The following is a 22,263-nucleotide window of genomic DNA, read 5'->3' on the forward strand; positions in this document are numbered from 1 at the left end:
TGATGGCCACTCCAAGATCTTGACTCTGTTGTCTTTAAGCCATTTTGCTACAACTTTGGAAGTATGCTTGGGGTCATTGTCCATTTGGAAGACCCATTTGCGACCAAGCTTTAACTTCCTGACTGATGTCTTGAGATGTTGCTTCAATATATCCACAAGTTTCCTGACATCTATTTTGTGAAGTGCACCAGTCCCTCCTGCAGCAACTCACCCCCACAACATGATGCTGCCACCCCCTTGGGATGGTGTTCTTCTGCTTGCAAGCCTTCCCCTTTTTCCTCCAAACATAACGATGGTCATTATGGTCAAAGAGTTCTATTTTTGTTTCATCAGACCAGAGGACATTTCTCCAAAAAGTACGATCTTTGTCCCCATGTGCAGTTGCAAACCGTAGTCTGGCTTTTTTATGGTGATTTGGAGCAGTGGCTTCTTCCTTGCTGAACGGTCTTTCAGGTTATGTTGATATATGACTCGTTTGACTGTGCATAATGATACTTTTGTACCTGTTTCCTCCAGCATCTTCACAAAGTCCTTTGCTGTTGTTCTGGGATTGATTTGCACTTTTCGCACCAAAGTACGTTCATTACTAGGAGACAGAACGTGTTTCTTTCCTGAGTGGTATGACTGCTGCATGGTCCCATGGTGTTTATACTTGCGTACTATTGTTTGTACAGATGAACGTGGTACCTTCAGGCATTTTGAAATTGCTCCCAAGGATGAACAAGACTTGTGGAGGTCTACAATTATTTTTCTGAGGCCTTGGCTGATTTCTTTTGATTTTCCCATGATCTCAAGCAAAGATGCACTGAGTTTGAAGGTAGGCATTGAAATACATCCACAGGCACACCTCTAATTGACCCAAATGATGTAAATTAGCCTAGCAGAAGCTTCTAAAGCCATGACATCATTTTCGGGAATTTTCCAAGTTGTTTAAAGGCACAGTCAACTTAGTATATGTAAACTTCTGACCCACTGGAATTGTGATACAGTTCATTATAAGTGTAATAATCTGTAAACAATTGTTGGAAAAATGACTTGTTTCATGCACAAAGTAGATGTCCTAACTGACTTGCCAGAACTATAGTTTGTTAACAAGACATTTTTGGAGTGGTTGAAAAACAAGTCGTAATGACCTAAGTGTATGTAAACTTCCGACTTCAAATGTATACTGATAACAAATTCCTATTGTACTGAAACTAAGAAAGTGCATGGAAACACAACAGCACAACACAACATGCATAACTGTGTACTGTTGAATGATACTAATAACTGACGTGATGTAAACATACTGTAAGTGGTGCCAGAAATAATAATGCGGTTTTAACAACAATAACCGTAACATGAGTTATTGTTTCATTTCCATAATGCTATGAATACAGTACTTTTTACGGATAGGCGGGACAGTTGCATCTCACTTGGGCAAAAAACAGGGAAAATGCAGCGCGGGAAATTTAAAAAAATTCTATAAAATCATACTTTCAGTAAATCACACATGTAAGATACTCAGTTAAAGCTACACTCGTTGTGAATCCAGCCAACGTATCAGATTTTAAAAAGGCTTTTTGGCAAAAGCATAAGAAGCTATTATCTGTTGATAGCACCAGCAGTAAACAAAGAGTATAGTATATTTCAACCCTGCAGGCGCTACACAAAAAGTAGTAATAAAATATAAAACATGCATTACCTTTGACAAGCTTCTTTTGTTGGCACTCCAATATGTCCCATAAACATCACAATTGGTCCTTTTGTTAGATTAATTCCGTCCATCTATATCTAAATGTCAATTTATAAATTGCGTTTGATCCAGAAAGACGCATAAAACGCAACGTCACTACAAATTATTTCAAAAGTTGCCTATAAACTTTGCCAATATATTTCAAACTACTTTTGTAATACAACTTTAGGTATTTTTAGACGTTAGTAATCGATCAAATTGTAGACGGGTCTTTCTGTGTTCAATACAGGAATGAAAACAAACCAGGGATACCTTTCACGTCTTGCGCAACTCTCAACAGTATACCCAGTTCCTACTTCTTCATTGCACAAAGGAATAACCTCAACCAAATTTCAAAGACTGGTGACATCCAGTGGAAGCGGTAGGAACTCAAAACCAGTTCCTAAGAAATATATTTTTCCAACGAGAACTCACTGAACAGAAAAGAATAATTCTGAACGGTTAGTCCTCTGGGTTTTGCCTGCTACATAAGTTCTGTTATACTCACAGACATCATTCAAACTGTTTTAGAAACGTCAGAGTGTTTTCCATCCAAATCTATGAATAATATGCATATCTTATATTCTTAGCGTGAGTAGCAGTAAGTTGTAATTGGGCACGCTATTTATCCAAAAGTGAAAATTCTGCCCCCTAGCCCCAAGAGGTTTTAACAAAACTCTCATGTTTCCCTATTCCTGTGTTATAGGCCAGAAGAGCATGCGTGTCACCAGCCTACTCCTCTGCCAGGGGCTTCTGTGGGTGGGGACTGCCCAGGGAGTCATCATCACCCTGCCCGTGCCAAAACTGGAGGGCATTCCCAAAATAACAGGTACAGATGAGGGGAGGAGGAAATTAAGGTTTTCACTATGACAAATTATCCATTATCAAAATGGGAATACTAATTGCTTCTGGGGATATGTATGTCAACATTGTGCTTTTCTGGTTGTGTCTCTGTCCTGCAGGAAAGGGGATGACCTCTCTGAATGCCCACTGTGGTCCGGTGGACTTCCTGGTGGCCACCTCCAGCACCCTGTCCGCAGAGCTGCTGAAGAGGGACTCTGTGGGGGATGGACCCGACTCTGCCTGCGGAGGGGAGGACCGCAGTGACTCCTCCTCCCAGGAGTCTCTTCAGCAGTCAGGCTGCTCCCAGGGGGAGGGCCGGGGCAAGGGGCGGGGTGTGCTGCTACAGTACAGGCTACGCTCCACGTCGGGGTTGCCGGGGCGAGCACTGACGGCACGGGGCGACGAGGCGTCTGACTCCTCTCTGGAATCTCTGGAACAAAGACTGGAGGACGGCTCCATCTATGAGCTCAGTGACGACCCTGAGATGTGGGTGCGGGGGCGCCCCTGTGAGCGAGATAGGGGGCGTAGGGACAGGGTGACCTCGGCTGCGGTCATATCCGGGGGCAGGGGCTTCCAAAGACTGAGGGAAGGGACAGCAGAGCGCACGGGTGTGGAGACTTCAGAAACAACCCTGATGGTATGGCAACTGCCACTAACTGTGTGACCTGGACATCAACATTCAGGCAGTGTAGAGTGGAGAAACAGCTCTTTATCCCAGCCCCGAATCCTCTCCATTCAATAATGACAGGAACTTGAACCATGTGAGAGAAGTGTATTAGTGCTGGCACAGAGCACAAGGCCAGGCAGATGGCTCCTTGTGTGGGTTCAGGACCTCCTGCATGCTCCATCTAAGGAGACCTGCTGGTGGCCTGTGAGGCATGGGGCACTGACATCCCTTTGGTGGCTCTGTGTGTATCCTCAGCCACAGGCCCAGGGCATTTCTTGTGACAGCTTAAATTAGTCCTCTCCCCACCTTGCCAAAATGGATATCCCGAAATCAAGCGTCATTAGACTGACTGTGCTCACCTCACACACATTTATCTCTCACAGTTGACAGCATTCCTCTGTAACAATGGTCCACATTCCTTTGAGAGCGACCGTTTGTTGAATTTACCATGCTGCAGTGCTGGAGATGGACATCTTTTATCTGATCCTTTGGGAGAGAACCCATCAGTTTAGAGCTGAGAAACTACTGTTGGTTTACGAAGGACTTATTCAGTTCTGTTAGTTCAGTAAGCCTCGTGCTCACTCCCTGGCAATGTGAAATATGTGAAATGTCTGTCATAGTGTGTCACAATTGAATCTGTGCCTCATGGAAATTAAAGTGTGTTAGACACTGACTGTGAGTCCTTAATCGTCTGATGTTTTACAGTATACTGCATAAATAGGCGGGTTATCTGAGGTATCATTGACAAGGAGGATTCCTGAGAGGGAATAGAAGGCAGATGTGTCTACCGCAGTTTAGAGGTTTTAACTTTAAATGTTTCTACTCGAATTACTGCAAAATGCAAAACAGATACCATACTGTAGATCTTTATTGTCGATGACAAAGACATTGTACATTGTTAATTTTAAGTTAGTTTAGCAAACACATAGGCTCACAATTATAACCTTTATTACACATCAAAAGGCCTACTGAATTAACTACAAAATACAACAACTGCAGCCACCAAGACATCATTAGTGGCTGTGTATAGGCAATCGGAGGGGAGAATGCTTCATATGGGGTTCTGTGGCAATTTAACACACGCAAACCTTTGATAAATCTATCCCCTAGTAGCATTTCTGTCTCCTTTCCTTCACTTCCTTTGTGAAGCCATTGCCATCGGTGGTCTGGTGTGCTAACAGAGACATGGTATTATCCTGCCCTGTTCCTGTTTCTATTCTTCCACAATGGAAAAGACCTTTGACAACATCTTTGAAAAGTGTTCATTAACAAATGAATTGAGATGTTTGGCTATGAATGCATGGCATTGAAGTGTTCTTTTAAATTGCCTGTGCTGCTGGATGGAAGTGATGGTTGATTACATATTTTGTCACGACTTCTGTAGAATCTGTTAATAATTCCAGTTACATCTCCACATGAGTACTCTATTTCATCCCAGTTGAAGGCCATGCTTTCTATGGTTTTGAAACATTCTTTGTCATTTTACTTAATCTCCCCGGCATTGACAGACAGCAGCTTTTCAATAGAAAACACAACTCAATACAGAGCGTTGAGGTGTTTCTATCCAAACGTACACATGAGAAAAGCTGTTTAAAGTATACTGTCAAAAACCACAGGACCTATTTAGTGTTTCTATGCTAATACTATTCCATAACACTTTTCTGGAGGTCCCCAACAAGTCAAGGTTATTTGGATGTAGCCAGAGGATATATGAGGGTATGATTGAGTAACCTTTATGTAGTATAGATTATTCATCCACAAACACTACCTGCATGTACAACAATTGTTTCAGTGGTTTGCCATTCCCACTGCTGGGGTGTTTGCTCAGACGTTATTGCACCCTTTATCTTAGTGTGTTTCCACTCTCTCATCCTTTCTCATCGATTCACACTCATTATTATTTGATCTATTCAAACTCCTAAATGGAGATTGTCCATAATAACTTCACACTCATACCGACCATACTGTCTGTTCTTATAAAACCGATTTGTGCAGCTTCTCCAAGCTTCCCATAATTCAACTTTCATTCACATAACTGAAAATAATGTGCACTTATAATACTAAAGACTTCGAACACCCCTGTGGTAGACGAAGAGGCTTGTGATGAGTCGGCTGGTTTAACTTTTGATTATGATGAAATAATTATGTGACTCAGTTGTGTACGTTGATAGAGTGAGAAGTCTTTAACATTAGATTAATAATGTTAAGTTACATTGCACATATAAAACATTGCTTTTCTCCATTACATGTCAATTCCAATGTCCTATTGGTACGTTAATAAACACATGCTTACATACTGTACTGTAAAAGTGTTTCATCATTCATGTGTAATATGTCAATGTTTAATAAATACTTCATAGTGATAACATGATTCTAATCATCTTTTGTGGGACTCAAATTAAGGTTGTTGTGCTGATTTGAAGATTTACAAGTCTGAACCAGTTCAATGACCCACAAACCATAAAAGATGTCTACATTTTGACCCATTTTGTGAAGCCTAATAAGAGTCTGTCTGTTAGAGGCCACTATATCCAATCCTTTGGCTCATCCCCAGACTTCACATTTCTCTGGACCCTGACTTCACATTTCTCTGTTCGTACAGCCCATAGCAGTATGGTCCAGCCCAGTATGTTGGATAACTGGACCTGGTGTGGCCCTATGTGCTCAGTCTGCCCATATGTCTCCACACCTAGGGTTGCAAAGGGAGTGTATATTACTGGAAACCTTCTAAATTTACCAGTAAACTACCAGAATTGTATGTAATCACAAGACATCTAGTGGCCCGTTTGGGTACTTCAGATAATCACAGGCATCTGTAATGAACTCTGGCCCTCTTATCACATAAAATATATTACATCATCATTAAAAAAGGGTAGTTGCTCATAATGTGTGACAGGATCTTTCATTTCTGAGGCTCCATATCCAGTGTGCAAATTCTCCCAGTATCTCACAGGAATTTGGGACATTTTCTCATGCTGAAACTGGATTAGATACATACCGGTAGTTAAATCCAAGTTGAATGACAAAAAGGTGGTATTCACAATATCACAAAACAAAAGACACAACAACAAAACACATCAATAGCCACTACACTGTCAAAACATGATTTTGTCATGACTATGGTGTAGCGACATTAGCTAGCTAGCTAATGTTAGCATAGCGTCTGCTTCATGATAATCAGCTCGCATTAACTACCTAGCATTAGCTGCCTAGCTCAGCCCAGCTAGCACTAGCCCAATGGAAATTGATGCAACCCTGCTGGGTAAGTGGCTAGCCTGATGACCAGTGGTGACAGTCAAATCAAATCAAATGTATTTATATAGCCCTTCGTACATCAGCTGATATCTCAAAGTGCTGTACAGAAACACAGCCTAAAACCCCAAACAGCAAGCAATGCAGGTGTTGAAGCACGTTGGCTAGGAAAAACTCCCTAGAAAGGCCAAAACCTAGGAAGGAACCTAGAGAGGAACCAGGCTATGAGGGGTGGCCAGTTCTCTTCTGGCTGTGCCGGGTGGAGATTATAACAGAACATGCCCAAGATGTTCAAATGTTCATAAATGACCAGCATGGTCAAATAATCGGTCTGGGACAGGTAGCACGTCCGGTGAACAGGTCAGGATTCCATAGCCGCAGGCAGAACAGTTGAAACTGGAGCAGCAGCACGGCCAGGTGGACTGGGGACAGCAAAGAGTCATCATGCCAGGTAGTCCTGAGGCATTGTCCTAGGGCTCAGGTCCTCCTCTGAGAGAGAGAGAATTAGAGAGAGCATACTTAAATTCACACAGGACACTGGATAAGACCGGATAAGTACTCCAGATATAACAAACTGACCCTAGCCCCCCGACACATAAACTACTGCAGCATAAATACTGGAGGCTGAGACAGGAGGGGTCAGGAGACACTGTGGCCCCATCCGATGATACCCCCGGACAGGCCAACCAGGAAGGATATAACCCCACCCACTTTGCCAAAGCACAGCCCCCACACCACTAGAGGGATATCTTCAACCACCAACTTACCATCCTGAGACAAGGCCGAGTATAGCCCACAAAGATGTCCACCACGGCACAACCCAAGGGGGGGCGCCAACCCAGACAGGAAGATCACATCAGTGACTCAACCCACTCAAGTGACTCACCCCTCCTAGGGATGGCATGAAAGAGCACCAGTAAGCCAGTGACTCAGCCCCTGTAATAGGGTTAGAGGCAGAGAATCCCAGTGGAAAGAGGGGCACCGGCCAGGCAGAGACAGCAAGGGCGGTTCGTTGCTCCAGAGCCTTTCCATTAACATTCACACTCCTGGGCCAGACTACACTCAATCATATGACCCTCTGAAGAGATGAGTCTTCAGTAAATACATAAAGGTTGAGACCGAGTTTGCGTCTCTGACATGGGTAGGCAGACCGTTCCATAAAAATGGAGCTCTATAGGAGAAAGCCCTGCCTCCAGCTGTTTGCTTAGAAATTCTAGGGACAATTGAGGCCTGCGTCTTGTGACCGTAGCGTACGTGTAGGTATGACGGCAGGACCAAATCAGAGAGATAGGTAGGAGCAAGCCCATGTAATGCTTTGTAGGTTAGCAGTAAAACCTTGAAAATCAGCCCTTGCCTTGACAGGAAGCCAGTGTAGGGAGGCTAGCACTGGAGTAATATGATACATTTTTTGGGTTCTAGTCAGGATTCTAGCAGCCGTATTTAGCACAGTGAGGTCCTCAAGGCTTTAATCAGTGTCATCATGCAGAAATTGCAAGATAAAATATTGGTTGATGAGCTAAGTTAGCTAGCAAGACAGCTATGACAGTTACCAGTGGGCATGCAGAAATGCATGATGACACATTGTATCGAAGTCAAGAAGTCATGCAGAACGGACTGCCTCTGGACTTCCCCATCTAGCTAGCTAGCTAGTAGAGAGGTACAAAAATGCCGGTACACAGATGCATAGCTCATACAATTATATTTTGTTCAAGTCAATGACAATACATGTTGCAAAGTAAATATCTGCAACAAATATATCTCATTGCATTGCATGCTAGTCCATAAAATATCTAGTTGTGTTTTATAGGAAAGGGGACTCACCCAACCTCAAGCTTGTGAAGGGGGATACACGTTTATGATGGAATTGGCCGAGAATGAAAAACCCAGTGACCACTAGATATCCTCGTATACCCATATTTACTGTAGATAAAATGGACTTGATTTTTGATCAAGTACTGATCAGTACTGTTTGAATGACAAGCCCATTCAAGCCCATTCAATCTATTTTAGGTATCTATAATCATATGTATTTTTTGTACTCAGCAGGAACGGGGCCTACGTACTTCCGAACATTTGTGTTCATGAATGGTTTAATGTAAGCTTGGTTGCATCCCCCATCTTAAAGTGTAAGAAGGCATTTGATATCACAAAGTATGCTGTATTTCCATTTCTCCTGGCTTGCCATTTGTCATTTAGTTAGCCCAACCTCACCCTAGAAATAGAAATCAGTTGTCAAATTAATTTAAATAGAAAATACATAGTATGTACTGTGTGTCAAACATATCCATAAGGATTCTCCAACATATGTTAATATACAAATAATATGCAATAGTGACATTTGACACCAGCGTAGAAAGTGGACTCTATCAGTGCTTAATTTGTAAAAATCGGGAGGTCCCGGAACAAATTGTGAGCTCAAGAGCGGAGAGTGATCTAGGAGGCTCTGGGGTACCTGAAGGCATGAGAAAGAGTGACAAACACAACTTAGCAGTGCAGAAGACGGAGTAAACAGCCATGTAACCTGCCATATGCATAGCCTATATACCTGAGTATTGCTGTGGAGCTTCCACAAGTCTGAATTTCATATAGCCTTATTTTGAAGACATCAATGTACAGAAACATTTGTAGACATGCATATGGCAGGTGTTTTGATATGCACACATACACATCCGTGGGGCTTACAAGACTCAAATTTCATATGCATTTCAAGACATCATAGTAGCAGTAAAACAAACGTCACAAATTGCTGAATATACACTACCGGTCCGAAGTTTTAGAACACCTACTCATTCATGGGTTTTTCTTTATTTTGACTATTTTCTACGTAGTAGAATAATAGTGAAGACATCAAAACTATGAAATAACACATATGGAATCGTATAGTAACCAAAAAAAGTGTTGAAAAATATCAAAATAGATTTTGATTTGTTTAAACAGCCACCCTTTGCCTTGATGGCAGCTTTACACACTCTTGGCATTCTCTCAACCCGCTTCATGAGCTAGTCACCTGGAATGCATTTCAATTAACAGGTGTGCTTTTTTAAAAGTTAATATGTGTCATTTCTTTCTTTCTTAACTTCTTGGCACACCCATCCCATTAGCGGGATCATTTTCGTCAACACCCACTGAATTGCCAAATTCAAATTAAATTACTAAAAATATTACATTTTCATGAAATCACAAGTGCAATATAGCAAAACACAGCTTAGCTTGTTGTTAATCCACCTGGCGTGTCAGATAAAAAAAAAGCTTTACAGCAAAAGCTATCCAAGCGTTTATGTTAGGACATCTCTTTCAGCAGACAAAACATTACACACAGCCAGCAGCAAAGTAGATTGGTCACGAAAGTCAAAAAAGCTTACCTTTGATGATCTTTGGATGTTTGCACTCACAAGACTCCCAGTTACACAATAAATGTTCCTTTTGTTCCATAAAGATTATGTTTATATCCAAAATACCTCCATTTGGTTGGCGCGTTTTGTTCAGAAATCCACAGGCTTGAGCGGTCACGACGGTGAAATTCCAAATAGTATCCGTAAAGTTCATAGAAACATGTCAAAGTTTTTTTATATTCAATCCTCAGGATGTTTTTACAATAAATAATTGATAATATTTCAACCGGACCGTAGCTTTTTCAATAGGAGAGAGAGAGAGAAATGTCTGCTCCAAGCTGTTGCTCATGCAGAACTCTGCTGGCACCCAGCCATCCACTGACACGATGTGATAGTTCTCGCTCATTTTTCAGATGTGTGCATTTCCAAATGATGTCCAATCAATTGAATTTACCACAGGTGGACTCCAATCAGGTTGTAGAAACATCTCAAGGATGATCAATGGAAACAGGATGCACCTGAGCTCAATTTCAAGTCTCATAGCAAAGGGTCTTAGTACTTTTTTAAATAAGGTATTTCTGTTAAATGTTAATACATGTGCAAACATTTCTAGAAACCTGATTTCCCTTTGTCGTTATGGGGTATTGTGTGAATAAGGGCTTTTATAGAATAAGGCTGTAACTTAACAAAATGTGGAAAAAGTCAAGTGGTCTGAATACTTACCGAATGCACTGTATAATGCAGGCCTTAAATTTTTGCAAAGATCCTATACGATTGGTTATGGGAAACGATATCTGATGAGCAAATTTATATTTTCTGCAAAACTACCACCTGTCTCTAAAAATGCGCTCTCTGTGAATAACGTGTTCCAAATCTTCCAACAGATCATTCATCTCTCATTCCAGTTCCCATTATATCAGTGAATTTTTTACAATAATAATCTATATAAAGTACAGTATTTCAACAATGGTTTCACTTTCACATGTGCATCTAATTTAACAAATTACTGTACTTTACATAGATAATTATCCTAACAAATACACTGATGTGGTGAATTTATACTTAATGTATATAGCCTGTCAATAATTGTTGCATGAATTCACAATGGAAATACAATTCAATGGAAAAATTAACTATTACTCTCACGATTATACAAATATATTTCCTCAATTTCATGCTTGACAAGCAGTTCTTATTCCACCACTTGGCACTGTGTGTACGCATGGTCATGTCTCTGGGTAAATGTACACACACTCAAGGAAACGTTCATATTGATAAATCTCACACTTTGCGTGGATATGATCCCACTGTTACGCACGCCTCTATGAAGAGGGAACGTAACACCCTGCTACAACTAAACTCTCCGTGAAGAGAAAAAAGGTATGGACTGTAGGTGCAAGTAAGAATGACAACAGGCAGAATATGGTACCGTTTACAAGGACTTTATTCCTTTACACGGTAATATGGGGAAAAGGGGCTGGACGGAACCAAAGCAAAGAAAGTAAATCTCAAAGCCTTCCATCTCCTATCTTACCTGCCTACCCACTACTTACCTAATTTAGCACCACCTGGTGCCCTAACCAAAATACAGGGGGTGGTCCGCCCAGGTCTTACCTAGTGTGCCTAGACAGCGAATATGCTACGGGTATATGTATGCCCGCGGGCCTCTTGCCTAAGCACTCCCTAGGTGGCTTCCCCTTTCCCCTGAGAACAAATGAAACAGAATATTAAACAATTTCACAAACAAACTAAGGACATCAAATAAGCTCTATCTGAGCAACAAACTCACAAAACATACCAACTCTCTAGCAATGAACTCTCTAGCAATGAACTCTCTAGCAATGAACTCTCTAGCAATGAACTCTCTAGCAATGAACTCTCTAGCAATGAACTCTCTAGCAATGAACTCTCTAGCAATGAACTCTCTAGCAATGAACTCTCTAGCAATGAACTCTCTAGCAATGAACTCTCTAGCAATGAACTCTCTAGCAATGAACTCTCTAGCAATGAACTCTCTAGCAATGAACTCTCTAGCAAAATCTCTCTAGCAAAATCTCTCTAGCAAAATCCCTGCAATGACCTCCCTGCAATGACCTCCCTGCAATGACCTCCCTGCAATGACCTCCCTGCAATGACCTCCCTGCAATGACCTCCCTGCAATGACCTCCCTGCAATGACCTCCCTGCAATGACCTCCCAGCAAAATCTCTCTAGCAAAATCTCTCTAGCAAAATCTACCTCCTGAACAGAACACTGGCTTTTATATAGCTTCTGAATGAATGGGTAATTGGAGACAGCTGTGTCTTGACGAGGGGGCGGGGTCAGCTCTCCAATTAGCCATGGAGTCGACCAATCAGCTGCTTGAGGGATTTCAGGAAGCCATTTCCTGAAAAAAACACATGCAAACATACAAACTACAACACATACACTGGGGAACGTAACACCCACGCATTAGTTTACTCACATATTTGTGCCTACACATGATTTATTAATGAGGCCCCAGGAATGTTTCACAATGTCGTCTCTCATATGGTTTTCATGTCAGTCCAGGATGGGGGAATATGATCACTACAGGTGTTCCTGAATTTTTACAAATACTTACACTGGATCATGGGTAGAATATCCTTTCAAATACTTGTGTCCTGCACTCAAAAGCACTTGTGGTTTAATTATTGTGTCTATTATCCACATTGGCATAAGACATCAATGTACTTACTGTCTAATATGTATTCTCTTCCAGAACGCTCTCTGGTTTTTAACACTCCCATCAAGCCACTGTGACTGACAGTAATGAAAGGACACATCAATTATATATGCTCTGTTAAAGTCTCCTGATATACATGCAATAGTGTTTAATATGAGTGCCACTTGTTTTCACTGTGTGAATGCCACCAGTTTTAGCATCACCATCTTTGGTAAATGGATTATCATGAAACATTCAACTGATATGGGCCATTATGCCAAACTGCCAACATAAAAAAAACGTTTTCTGACTAGAGTACACTGGCCTTGTTTCAACGAAGTAGATAGATGCACAAAAGGTATCTCAGCTAACGAATCAATGAATTAGTGATCCCCACATCTGCCCTTTGAGTGTTATTCTTTTCAAGGGAACATACACTTCTCATTCAGAACAGCAATACACACCACAGCCTTACGGCAAGGCACTAGGGATCTTGCAGTAGATGTTGATCAACTATCAGCTGATCAAATGTTTCCCTCATTGCAGCCTACCCTCTGCAACATAATGCATTGAGTTAGAATTCTACAAACACAAACCTAGGCAGAAGAGAATGTATCCTAAAATAGGAACATAATGCTGGGAACAGAATGCTGATCTGATAAAGCTCTGCTGAATTGCACCTTTTACGTGGGTCAGCAATAGAACGCATCCTTCCCTGGAAGCAAAATGACACATTGAGAAAAAGCCCAAAATGCTGTGTAAGCTTTTTGCTGTCAAATAGAACTCAAACAGTACTGCTTTATGTGTGTCCTTATTTTCCAGGGGAACTTCACATTCCCCTTTGTAAAGCATTCTAAAGATATTTCTGCCAATTAACCCCTGGCCCAGGGGAGATTTGCCTATCTTGAGCCCCAGCTTTGCGCCTGTGTAGCTGGCAGCGTCACTCTCCCTGTGTCTCAGGTATAATTTGCATGGCTCGGTCAAGGCTAAACTGGAACTGAGGAAGCGATGCAGTTTGGAGGTCTTCTTGCTTTATCTGTTGGCTCCTAAAAGCTGAGATTATTTGCATTGCTTTTAACTTCCGCTTGCTCGGCAGCACACATGATAAAGGAAGAACAGCACACTTTACTAGGTTTACTAGGTTTCTTCCTAGGTTTTGGCCTTTCTAGTGAGTTTTTCCTGGCCACCGTGCTTCTACACCTGCATTGCTTGCTGTTTGGGGTTTTAGGCTGGGTTTCTGTACAGCATTTTGAGATATCAGCTAATGTAAGAAGGGCTATATGAATGAAATTGATTTGATTTGATCTGATTTACTAACCGTCCTCGAGAAAGGAAGCTGGAGCTGATGTTTTGCATTGAGAGAATACAAGGATAGGGCCCACATACAGCACATACAGTACACAGTCATAATTGGGTGTTATTATGGGCCTCCAATGCTCTTGGTAGATGTATTTGGAATAGGCACAGCTCAGGTTAATGTGATGGCAAATGTTGGTAATACTGACCATTTCAAGCTCATATGAATAATCATAGGCCTATTCTGAGAGGTTTCCAGAAGCCATTGTGTTAAGTTTCCCAGACAGATCTGCCATGCAGTAGGGGTAACCAACTCCCAACATGTTGCTCTAATTGTCAGGCCCATCACTCTCTCATTGCTCTAGGAAGACCTTTGTGGAGGCTTTGTGAAGGCTCATGGAGTGACTCAACCATATATTTTATTTATCACCTTTTAATCATGCAGAGGATTTATGAAATGTTGATTGCTGTACATTATTCAGCCTGTCTCCTAGGAGACGGTCTGCTCCATGGCTTGACACCATGGTGCTACTTATCTTCAGCGATTGTACAATATATCTCCATGTCCAGAGACTGGGAGAAGGGCTATTGAAAAATAGATGTTCTGCCTTCTTTTCACACATCATAACAATGACAGCTTTATTTTCTTGTGAAGTACATTCACTGCTCCCTAGTCCCAGTCCTTGATGTTACGATTTATGTGCAACAGTCTGTAAAATCATAATAGGTATAAAGCAACATAGGATTTTACAGGCAATGTCCTCAAACCTCTCATGCTACAGGTGCAAGATTGTAGCCCCTTCTCCTTATTTACCTTAGGAAGTATAAAACATTTGACACACTCTACTTTTTTTCCTGAGCTGCAGCATTTATTTCATGAGAATTTTTGAAGGGTGACCTTCAATTCATATATTTATTGCTGTACGTCTCTTCTACTATCTCATTGGGACCTCCGTGAAGGAGATACATTTTTGTTTTATGTCTTGCAGTGAATCAAATCGCTTTTATGTCAACATTTCTCCCACTATTCAAACAAAATGAGAGCATAAGCATTCAGGTCTCTCCTCTTCCCATCTCGGTTGAATTTGGATGATGTCCAGAACAATTCAGAGGTAAATAATATGCATTGAATATGACAACAGCCCGGTCGTGTTTTACAAGGTGAGCAAAATATGACTTGCTGCATCCCCAATATAAAAATGAACAACAACTAATCTATACTTTTCCCCCTGGGTATCCATATTGAGAGGCTATTATTTCACTGTGTGTCTGTTTGGTGCCCAGAATCAGCACTTGCTGCTCCTATCTTCTCCATCTGACAAACGCCCAGTAATCCCACACAATTTCCTTTCGGTATCCTTTGTATGACAGCTGTACCACCAGCCAAGACCCTGGTGGGCGAACATTGAGCAGTATAAACCATATCGGTCCCATGTCAGTCTCTCACTCAGTCTCTTACTTTGGCTCTCTCTATCTGTGTCTCTCTTCATCTGTCTCTGTTTCTCTCTTTCTCGGTCTGTTGCTCTCGCTGTCTCCGTCTGTCTTCAACTGTCTGTCTGTCTGTCTGTCTGTCTGTCTGTCTGTCTGTCTGTCTGTCTGTCTGTCTGTCTGTCTGTCTGTCTGTCTGTCTGTCTGTCTGTCTGTCTGTCTGTCTGTCTGTCTGTCTGTCTGTCTGTCTGTCTGTCTGTCTGTCTGTCTGTCTGTCTGTCTGTCTGTCTGTCTGTCTGTCTGTCTGTCTGTCTGTCTGTCTGTCTGTCTGTCTGTGTCTCTCTCTGTGTCTCTCCTGGTCTCTGCCTCTCTCTCTCTGTTTCGCTCTCTCTCAGTCAGTCTCTCTCTCTCTCTCTCTCTCTCTCTCTCTCTCTCTCTCTCTCTCTCTCTCTCTCTCTCTGTCTATGTCAATCTCTCTGTCTCGCTCTTCCTCTCTGTCAGTGTGTGTCTCTCTCTCTCAGTGTCCATGTATATCACTCTGCCTCTGTATGTCTCTCTCTCTCTCTCTCTCTCTCTCTCTCTCTCTCTCTCTCTCTCTCTCTCTCTCTCTCTCTCTCTCTCTCTCTCTCTCTCTCTCTGTGTCCATGTCCATGTATGTCTATCACTCTGCCCTGTATGTCTCTCTCTCTCTCTCTCTCTCTCTCTCTCTCTCTCTCTCTCTCTCTCTCTCTCTCTCTCTCTCTCTCTCTCTCTCTCTCTCTCTCTCTCTCTCTCTCTCTCTCTCTCAGTGTCAGTATATCACTCTCTCTGTATGTCTCTCTCTCTCTCTCTCTCTCTCTCTCTCTCTCTCTCTCTCTCTCTCTCTCTCTCTCTCTCTCTCTCTCTCTCTCTCTCTCTCTCTCTCTCTCAGTCTCGGTCTCTCTCTCAGTTTCTCTCTGTGTCTCTCTCTGTGTCCCTGTCTCTCTCTGTGTTTCTGTCTCTCTCTCTCTGTGTCTCTGTCTCTGTGTCAGTGTCTCTCTCTCTCTGTCAGTGTGCCTCAGTCTCTCGCTCTGCATCTCAGTCTCTCTCGCTGTCTCAGTCTCTCTCATTGTCAGTCTATCTCTCACTCTCAGTCGCTCAGTCTGTCTCTCTCTCTGTCTCAGTCTCTCTCAGTCTGATTTTCTGTCTCACTGTGTCTATGTCTCTCTCTCTCTGGTTTTCTTTTTGTAGTCCGTAATTGCCTACAGACCCTGCCACATACGTCTCTAAGTGTGGATTCTGATTGGTCAGACCAACTTTGAACGGTACTAGTCACGGGTACATCCTGTTTGAGTTTTTGCCTATGGGACGGTATGGGCAAGATGAATTCGTGGTCGGATTTGCCGAATGGAGGGTGGGGGTGGGCATTGTATGCATCGCGGACGATAGAGTAGCAGTGGTCCAGTGTTTTGCTCGAGCAGGTACTATAGTCAATGTGCTGTTATAATTTAGGTAGCCTTGCTCTCAAATTAGCTTTGTTAAAGTCCACAGCTACAATAAATGCAGCCTCAGGATATATGGTTTCCAGTTTACATAGAGTCCAGTGAAGTTCTTTCAGGGCCGGGCTGTGACTATAATCGGTCAGGTCAGGTGAACAAAAGGACTTTCCTGTATGTTTTTATTGTTACACCAAGAGTCGTTAATCATGAGGCATATACCCCGCCCTTCTTCTTACCAGAGAGATGTTTGTTTCTGTCGGCGCGACGCATAAAGAAACCCGGGGGCTGTATCGACGTATTCTAAGTGAGCCATGTTTCAGTGAAACAGAGAATGTTACAATCTCTGATGTCTCTCTGGAAGGCAACTCGTGCCCTAATTTCATCCACCTTGTTGTCTAGAGACTGGACATTGGCGACTAATATGCTCGGAAGCGGTGGGTGGTGTGCTCGCCTTCTAAGTCTGACCAGGAGGCTGCTCTGTCTGCCTCTCCTGCGGCTACACCATTGTTTTGGGTCAGCCTTTGGGATTAGATCCAATGACCAGGGTGGAGGTCCAAACAAGTCATCAACTTCGGGAAAGTGGTATATTCCTGGTCGTAATGTTGATAAGTTGACGTCGCTCTTATATCCAAAAGCTTTTCCCGGCTGTATATAATTACACTTTAGATTTTCAGGGCTAACAAAATAAGAAATAATACATAAAAAACAAATTACTGCATGGTTCCCTACGGACTTAAAGCAAAGCAACCATCTCTGTCAGCGCCATCTTGCAGGCTTATTGGGTAATGCAATGGATTTTGTTGTTTTTATTGACTGAAGGATGTTACATGTTTATTGAATTTCTAATTGGTTATGTTGTAAGTCTTTTCTTTGGTTTTCACAGATTTGATTTTGATGCTGATTTTTGGAATATGCAAGTCATGTTTCGAATAGCCAAATTTACACTTTCTTTCTTTGTATCAAATACAATTTATTTATATAGCCCTTCGTACATCAGCTGATATCTCAAAGTGCTGTACAGAAACCCAGCCTAAAACCCCAAACAGCAAGCAATGCAGGTGTTGAAGCACGTTGGCTAGGAAAAACTCCCTAGAAAGGCCAAAACCTAGGAAGAAACGCAGATAGGAACCAGGCTATGAGGGGTGGCCAGTCCTCTTCTGGCTGTGCGGGGTGGAGATTATAACAGAACATGGCCAAGATGTTCAAATGTTCATAAATGACCAGCATGGTCAAATAATAGGTCTGGGACAGGTAGCACGTCCTGTGAACAGGTCAGGATTCCATAGCCACAGGCAGAACAGTTGAAACTGGAGCAGCAGCACGGCCTGGTAGACTGGGGACAGCAAGGAGTCATCATGCCAGGTAGTTCTGAGGCATGGTCCTAGGGCTCAGGTCCTCCGAGAGAGAGAAAGAAAGAGAGAGAGAGAGAATTTGGGGCGGCAGGGTAGCCTAGTGGTTTCATTCAGGCATTAGTTAATGATGTACTGAGAGACATGCTGAACATCTTTGTTTTCGTTTACCTTGACGATATCCTGATTTTTTCACCGTCACTCCAGATTCATGTTCAGCACGTTCGACGTGTCCTCCAGCGTCTTTTAGAGAATTGTCTCTATGTGAAGGCTGAGAAGTGCGCCTTTCATGTCTCCTCCGTCACATTTCTCGGTTCTGTTATTTCCGCTGAAGGCATTCAGATGGATCCCGCTAAGGTCCATGCTGTCAGCGATTGGCCCGTCCCTAAGTCACGTGTCGAGTTGCAGCGCTTTCTCGGTTTCGCGAATTTCTATCGGCGTTTCATTCGTAATTTCGGTCAAGTGGCAGCCCCTCTCACAGCCCTTACTTCTGTCAAGACGTGCTTTAAGTGGTCCGGTTCCGCCCAGGGAGCTTTTGATCTCCTCAAGAGGCGTTTTACATCCGCTCCTATCCTTGTTACTCCTGACGTCACTAAACAATTCATTGTCGAGGTTGACGCTTCAGAGGTGGGCGTGGGAGCCATTCTGTCCCAGCGCTCCCAATCTGACGATAAGGTCCATCCTTGCGCGTATTTTTCTCATCGCCTGTCGCCGTCGGAACGCAACTATGATGTGGGTAACCGCGAACTGCTCGCCATCCGCTTAGCCCTAGGCGAATGGCGACAGTGGTTGGAGGGGGCGACCGTTCCTTTTGTTGTTTGGACTGACCATAAGAACCTTGAGTACATCCGTTCCGCCAAACGACTCAATGCGCGTCAAGCTCGTTGGGCGTTGTTTTTCGCTCGTTTCGAGTTCGTGATTTCTTATCGCCCGGGTACTAAGAACACCAAGCCTGATGCCTTATCCCGTCTCTTCAGTTCTTCTGTAGCTTCTACCGACCCCGAGGGGATTCTCCCTGAAGGGCGTGTTGTCGGGTTGACTGTCTGGGGAATTGAGAGACAGGTAAAGCAAGCACTCACTCACACTGCGTCGCCGCACGCTTGTCCTAGTAACCTTCTTTTCGTTCCTGTCTCTACTCGTCTGGCTGTTCTTCAGTGGGCTCACTCTGCCAAGTTAGCTGGCCACCCCGGCGTTCGGGGTACGCTTGCTTCTATTCGCCAGCGGTTTTGGTGGCCTACTCAGGAGCGTGACACGCGCCGTTTCGTGGCTGCTTGTTCGGAATGCGCGCAGACTAAGTCAGGTAACTCTCCTCCTGCCGGTCGTCTCAGACCGCTTCCCATTCCTTCTCGACCATGGTCTCACATCGCCTTAGACTTTATTACCGGTCTGCCTTCGTCAGCGGGGAAGACTGTGATTCTAACGGTTGTCGATAGGTTCTCTAAGGCGGCTCATTTCATTCCCCTCGCTAAGCTTCCTTCCGCTAAGGAGACGGCACAAATCATCATTGAGAATGTGTTCAGAATTCATGGCCTCCCGTTAGACGCAGTTTCGGACAGAGGTCCGCAATTCACGTCACAGTTTTGGAGGGAGTTCTGTCGTTTGATTGGTGCTTCCGTCAGTCTCTCTTCCGGTTTTCATCCCCAGTCTAACGGTCAAGCAGAACGGGCCAATCAGACGATTGGTCGCATATTACGCAGTCTTTCTTTTCGAAACCCTGCGTCTTGGGCAGAACAGCTCCCCTGGGCAGAATACGCTCACAACTCGCTTCCTTCGTCTGCTACCGGGCTATCTCCTTTTCAGAGTAGTCTTGGGTACCAGCCTCCTCTGTTCTCGTCCCAGCTCGCCGAGTCCAGCGTTCCCTCCGCTCAGGCTTTTGTCCAACGTTGTGAGTGCACCTGGAGGAGGGTCAGGTCTGCACTTTGCCGTTATAGGGCGCAGACTGTGAGAGCCGCCAATAAACGTAGGATTAAGAGTCCTAGGTATTGTCACGGTCAGAGAGTGTGGCTTTCCACTCGTAACCTTCCCCTTATGACAGCTTCTCGCAAGTTGACTCCGCGGTTCATTGGTCCGTTCCGTATTTCTCAGGTCGTTAATCCTGTCGCAGTGCGACTTCTTCTTCCGCGACATCTTCATCGCGTCCACCCAGTCTTCCATGTCTCCTGTGTCAAGCCTTTTCTTCGCGCCCCCGTTCGTCTTCCCTCCCCCCCGTCCTTGTCGAGGGCGCACCTATTTACAGGGTACGGAAGATCATGGACATGCGTTCTCGGGGACGTGGTCACCAGTACTTAGTGGATTGGGAGGGGTACGGTCCTGAGGAGAGGAGTTGGGTTCCATCTCGGGACGTGCTGGACCGTTCGTTGATTGATGATTTCCTCCGTTGCCGCCAGGGTTCCTCCTCGAGCTCCCGTTTCTTCACCATGCTTGGCTGAGAAATCGACCGAAAAATGCTACAACTATAACGCCAAACTGTTTTCAAAATTAGCTAAATAATATCGACAGAAACATGGCAAACGTTGTTTAGGATCCATTCTCAAGGTGTTTTTAACAAATATATTTGATAATATATCCGTCGAGGCAGTTGGTTTCTCATAAGAAGCGATTGGAAAAATGGCTACAACCATTCTTCAATGCAAATGCCTAAAAAGACGTCACAATGCTGTAGACACCTTGGGGAAAACGTGGAAAACGTAAACTCATTCGTAGCTCATTCACAGCCATATAAGGAGTCATTGGCAAGAGGCCGTTTAAAAAAATGCGGCACTTCCTGGTTGGATTTTTATCTGGGTTTCGCCTGTAACATCAGTTCTGTGGCACTCACAGACACTATATTTGCAGTTTTGGAAACATCAGAGTGTCTTCTTTCCAAAGCTGTCAATTATATGCATAGTCGAGCATCTTTTCGTGACAAAATATCTTGTTTAAAACGGGAACGTTTTTCATCCAAAAATTAAAATAGCGCCCCCTAAATACAACTGGTTAAATTCACACAGGACACTGGATAAATCAGTAGAAGTATTCCAGATATAACAAACTGACCCTAGTCCCAGCATAAGTACTGATGGCTGAGACAGGAGGGGTTAGGAGACACTGTGGCCCCATCCGATGATACCCCCGGACAGGGCCAAACAGGAAGGATATAACCCCACCCACTTTTCCAAAGCACAGCCCCCACACCACCAGAGGGATATCTTCAACCACCAACTTACCATCCTGAGACAAGGCCGAGTATAACCCACAAAGATCTCCGCCACGGCACAACCCAAGGGGGGGCGCCAACCTAGACAGGAAGATCACATCAGTGACTCAACACACTCACCCCTCCTAGGGACGGCATGAAAGAGCACCAGTAAGCATATATATATATATATGCCATTTAGCAGATGCTTTTATCCAAAGCGACTTACAGTCATGTGTGCATACATTCTACGTATGGGTGGTCCCGGGGATCGAACCCACTACCCTGGCGTTACAAGCGCCATGCTCTACCAACTGAGCTACAGAAGGACCTACATAAGCCACTGTAATAGGGTTAGAGGCAGAGAATCCCAGTGGAAAGAGGGGAACCGGCCAGGCAGAGACAGCAAGGGCGGTTCGTTGCTCCAGAGCCTTTCTGTTCACCTTCACACTCCTGGGCCAATACTATACTCACTCATATGACTCACTGAAGAGATGAGTCTTCAGTAAAGACTTAAAGGCTGAGACCGAGTTTGCGTCTCTCACATGGGTAGGCAGACCATTCCATAAAAATGGAGCTCTATTGGAGCCCTGCCTCCAGCTGTTTGCTTAGAAATTCTAGGGACAATTAGGAGGCCTGCGTCTTGTGACCATAGCGTACGTGTAGGTATGACGGCAGGACCAAATCAGTGAGATAGGTAGGAGCAAGCCCATGTAATTCTTTGTAGGTTAGCAGTAAAACCTTGAAATCAGCCCTTGCCTTGACAGGAAGCCAGTGTAGGGAGGCTAGCACTGGAGTAATATGATCAAATGTTTTGGTTTTAGTCAGGATTCTGGCAGCCGTATTTAGCACTAACTGAAGTTTATTTAGTGCTTTATCCGGGTAGCCGGAATGTAGAGCATTGCAGTAGTCTAACCTACAAGTAACAAAAGGATGGATCATTTTTCTGCATCGTTTTTGGACAGAAAGTTTCTGATTTTTGCAATGTTACGTAGATGGAAAAAGATTCAACAGAAGATTTCTTTGTTTCTTGGGAGCTAGAACAAGTATCGGTATTCATCATTTAAT

At 43.6% G+C, this 22,263-nt stretch overlaps 1 protein-coding gene across 2 annotated transcripts in view; it reads left to right on the plus strand.

The window, feature by feature from the left end:
• LOC124002665 (rho guanine nucleotide exchange factor 10-like protein) overlaps positions 1 to 5,518 on the plus strand; it is a 119,959-nt gene extending 114,441 nt beyond the window's left edge. For both annotated transcript variants that reach the window (XM_046310276.1, XM_046310277.1), the window contains 2 exons: positions 2,421 to 2,543; positions 2,677 to 5,518. In XM_046310276.1, coding sequence (XP_046166232.1) covers positions 2,421 to 2,543; positions 2,677 to 3,221 — 668 coding nt within the window. In that variant the 3' untranslated portion in view covers positions 3,222 to 5,518. The remainder of the gene's footprint in view (positions 1 to 2,420; positions 2,544 to 2,676) is intronic.
• The last annotated feature ends 16,745 nt before the right edge of the window (positions 5,519 to 22,263 follow it).

Source organism: Oncorhynchus gorbuscha, linkage group LG18 (genome assembly GCF_021184085.1).
Source record: "Oncorhynchus gorbuscha isolate QuinsamMale2020 ecotype Even-year linkage group LG18, OgorEven_v1.0, whole genome shotgun sequence".
Lineage (NCBI taxonomy): Eukaryota > Metazoa > Chordata > Actinopteri > Salmoniformes > Salmonidae > Oncorhynchus > Oncorhynchus gorbuscha.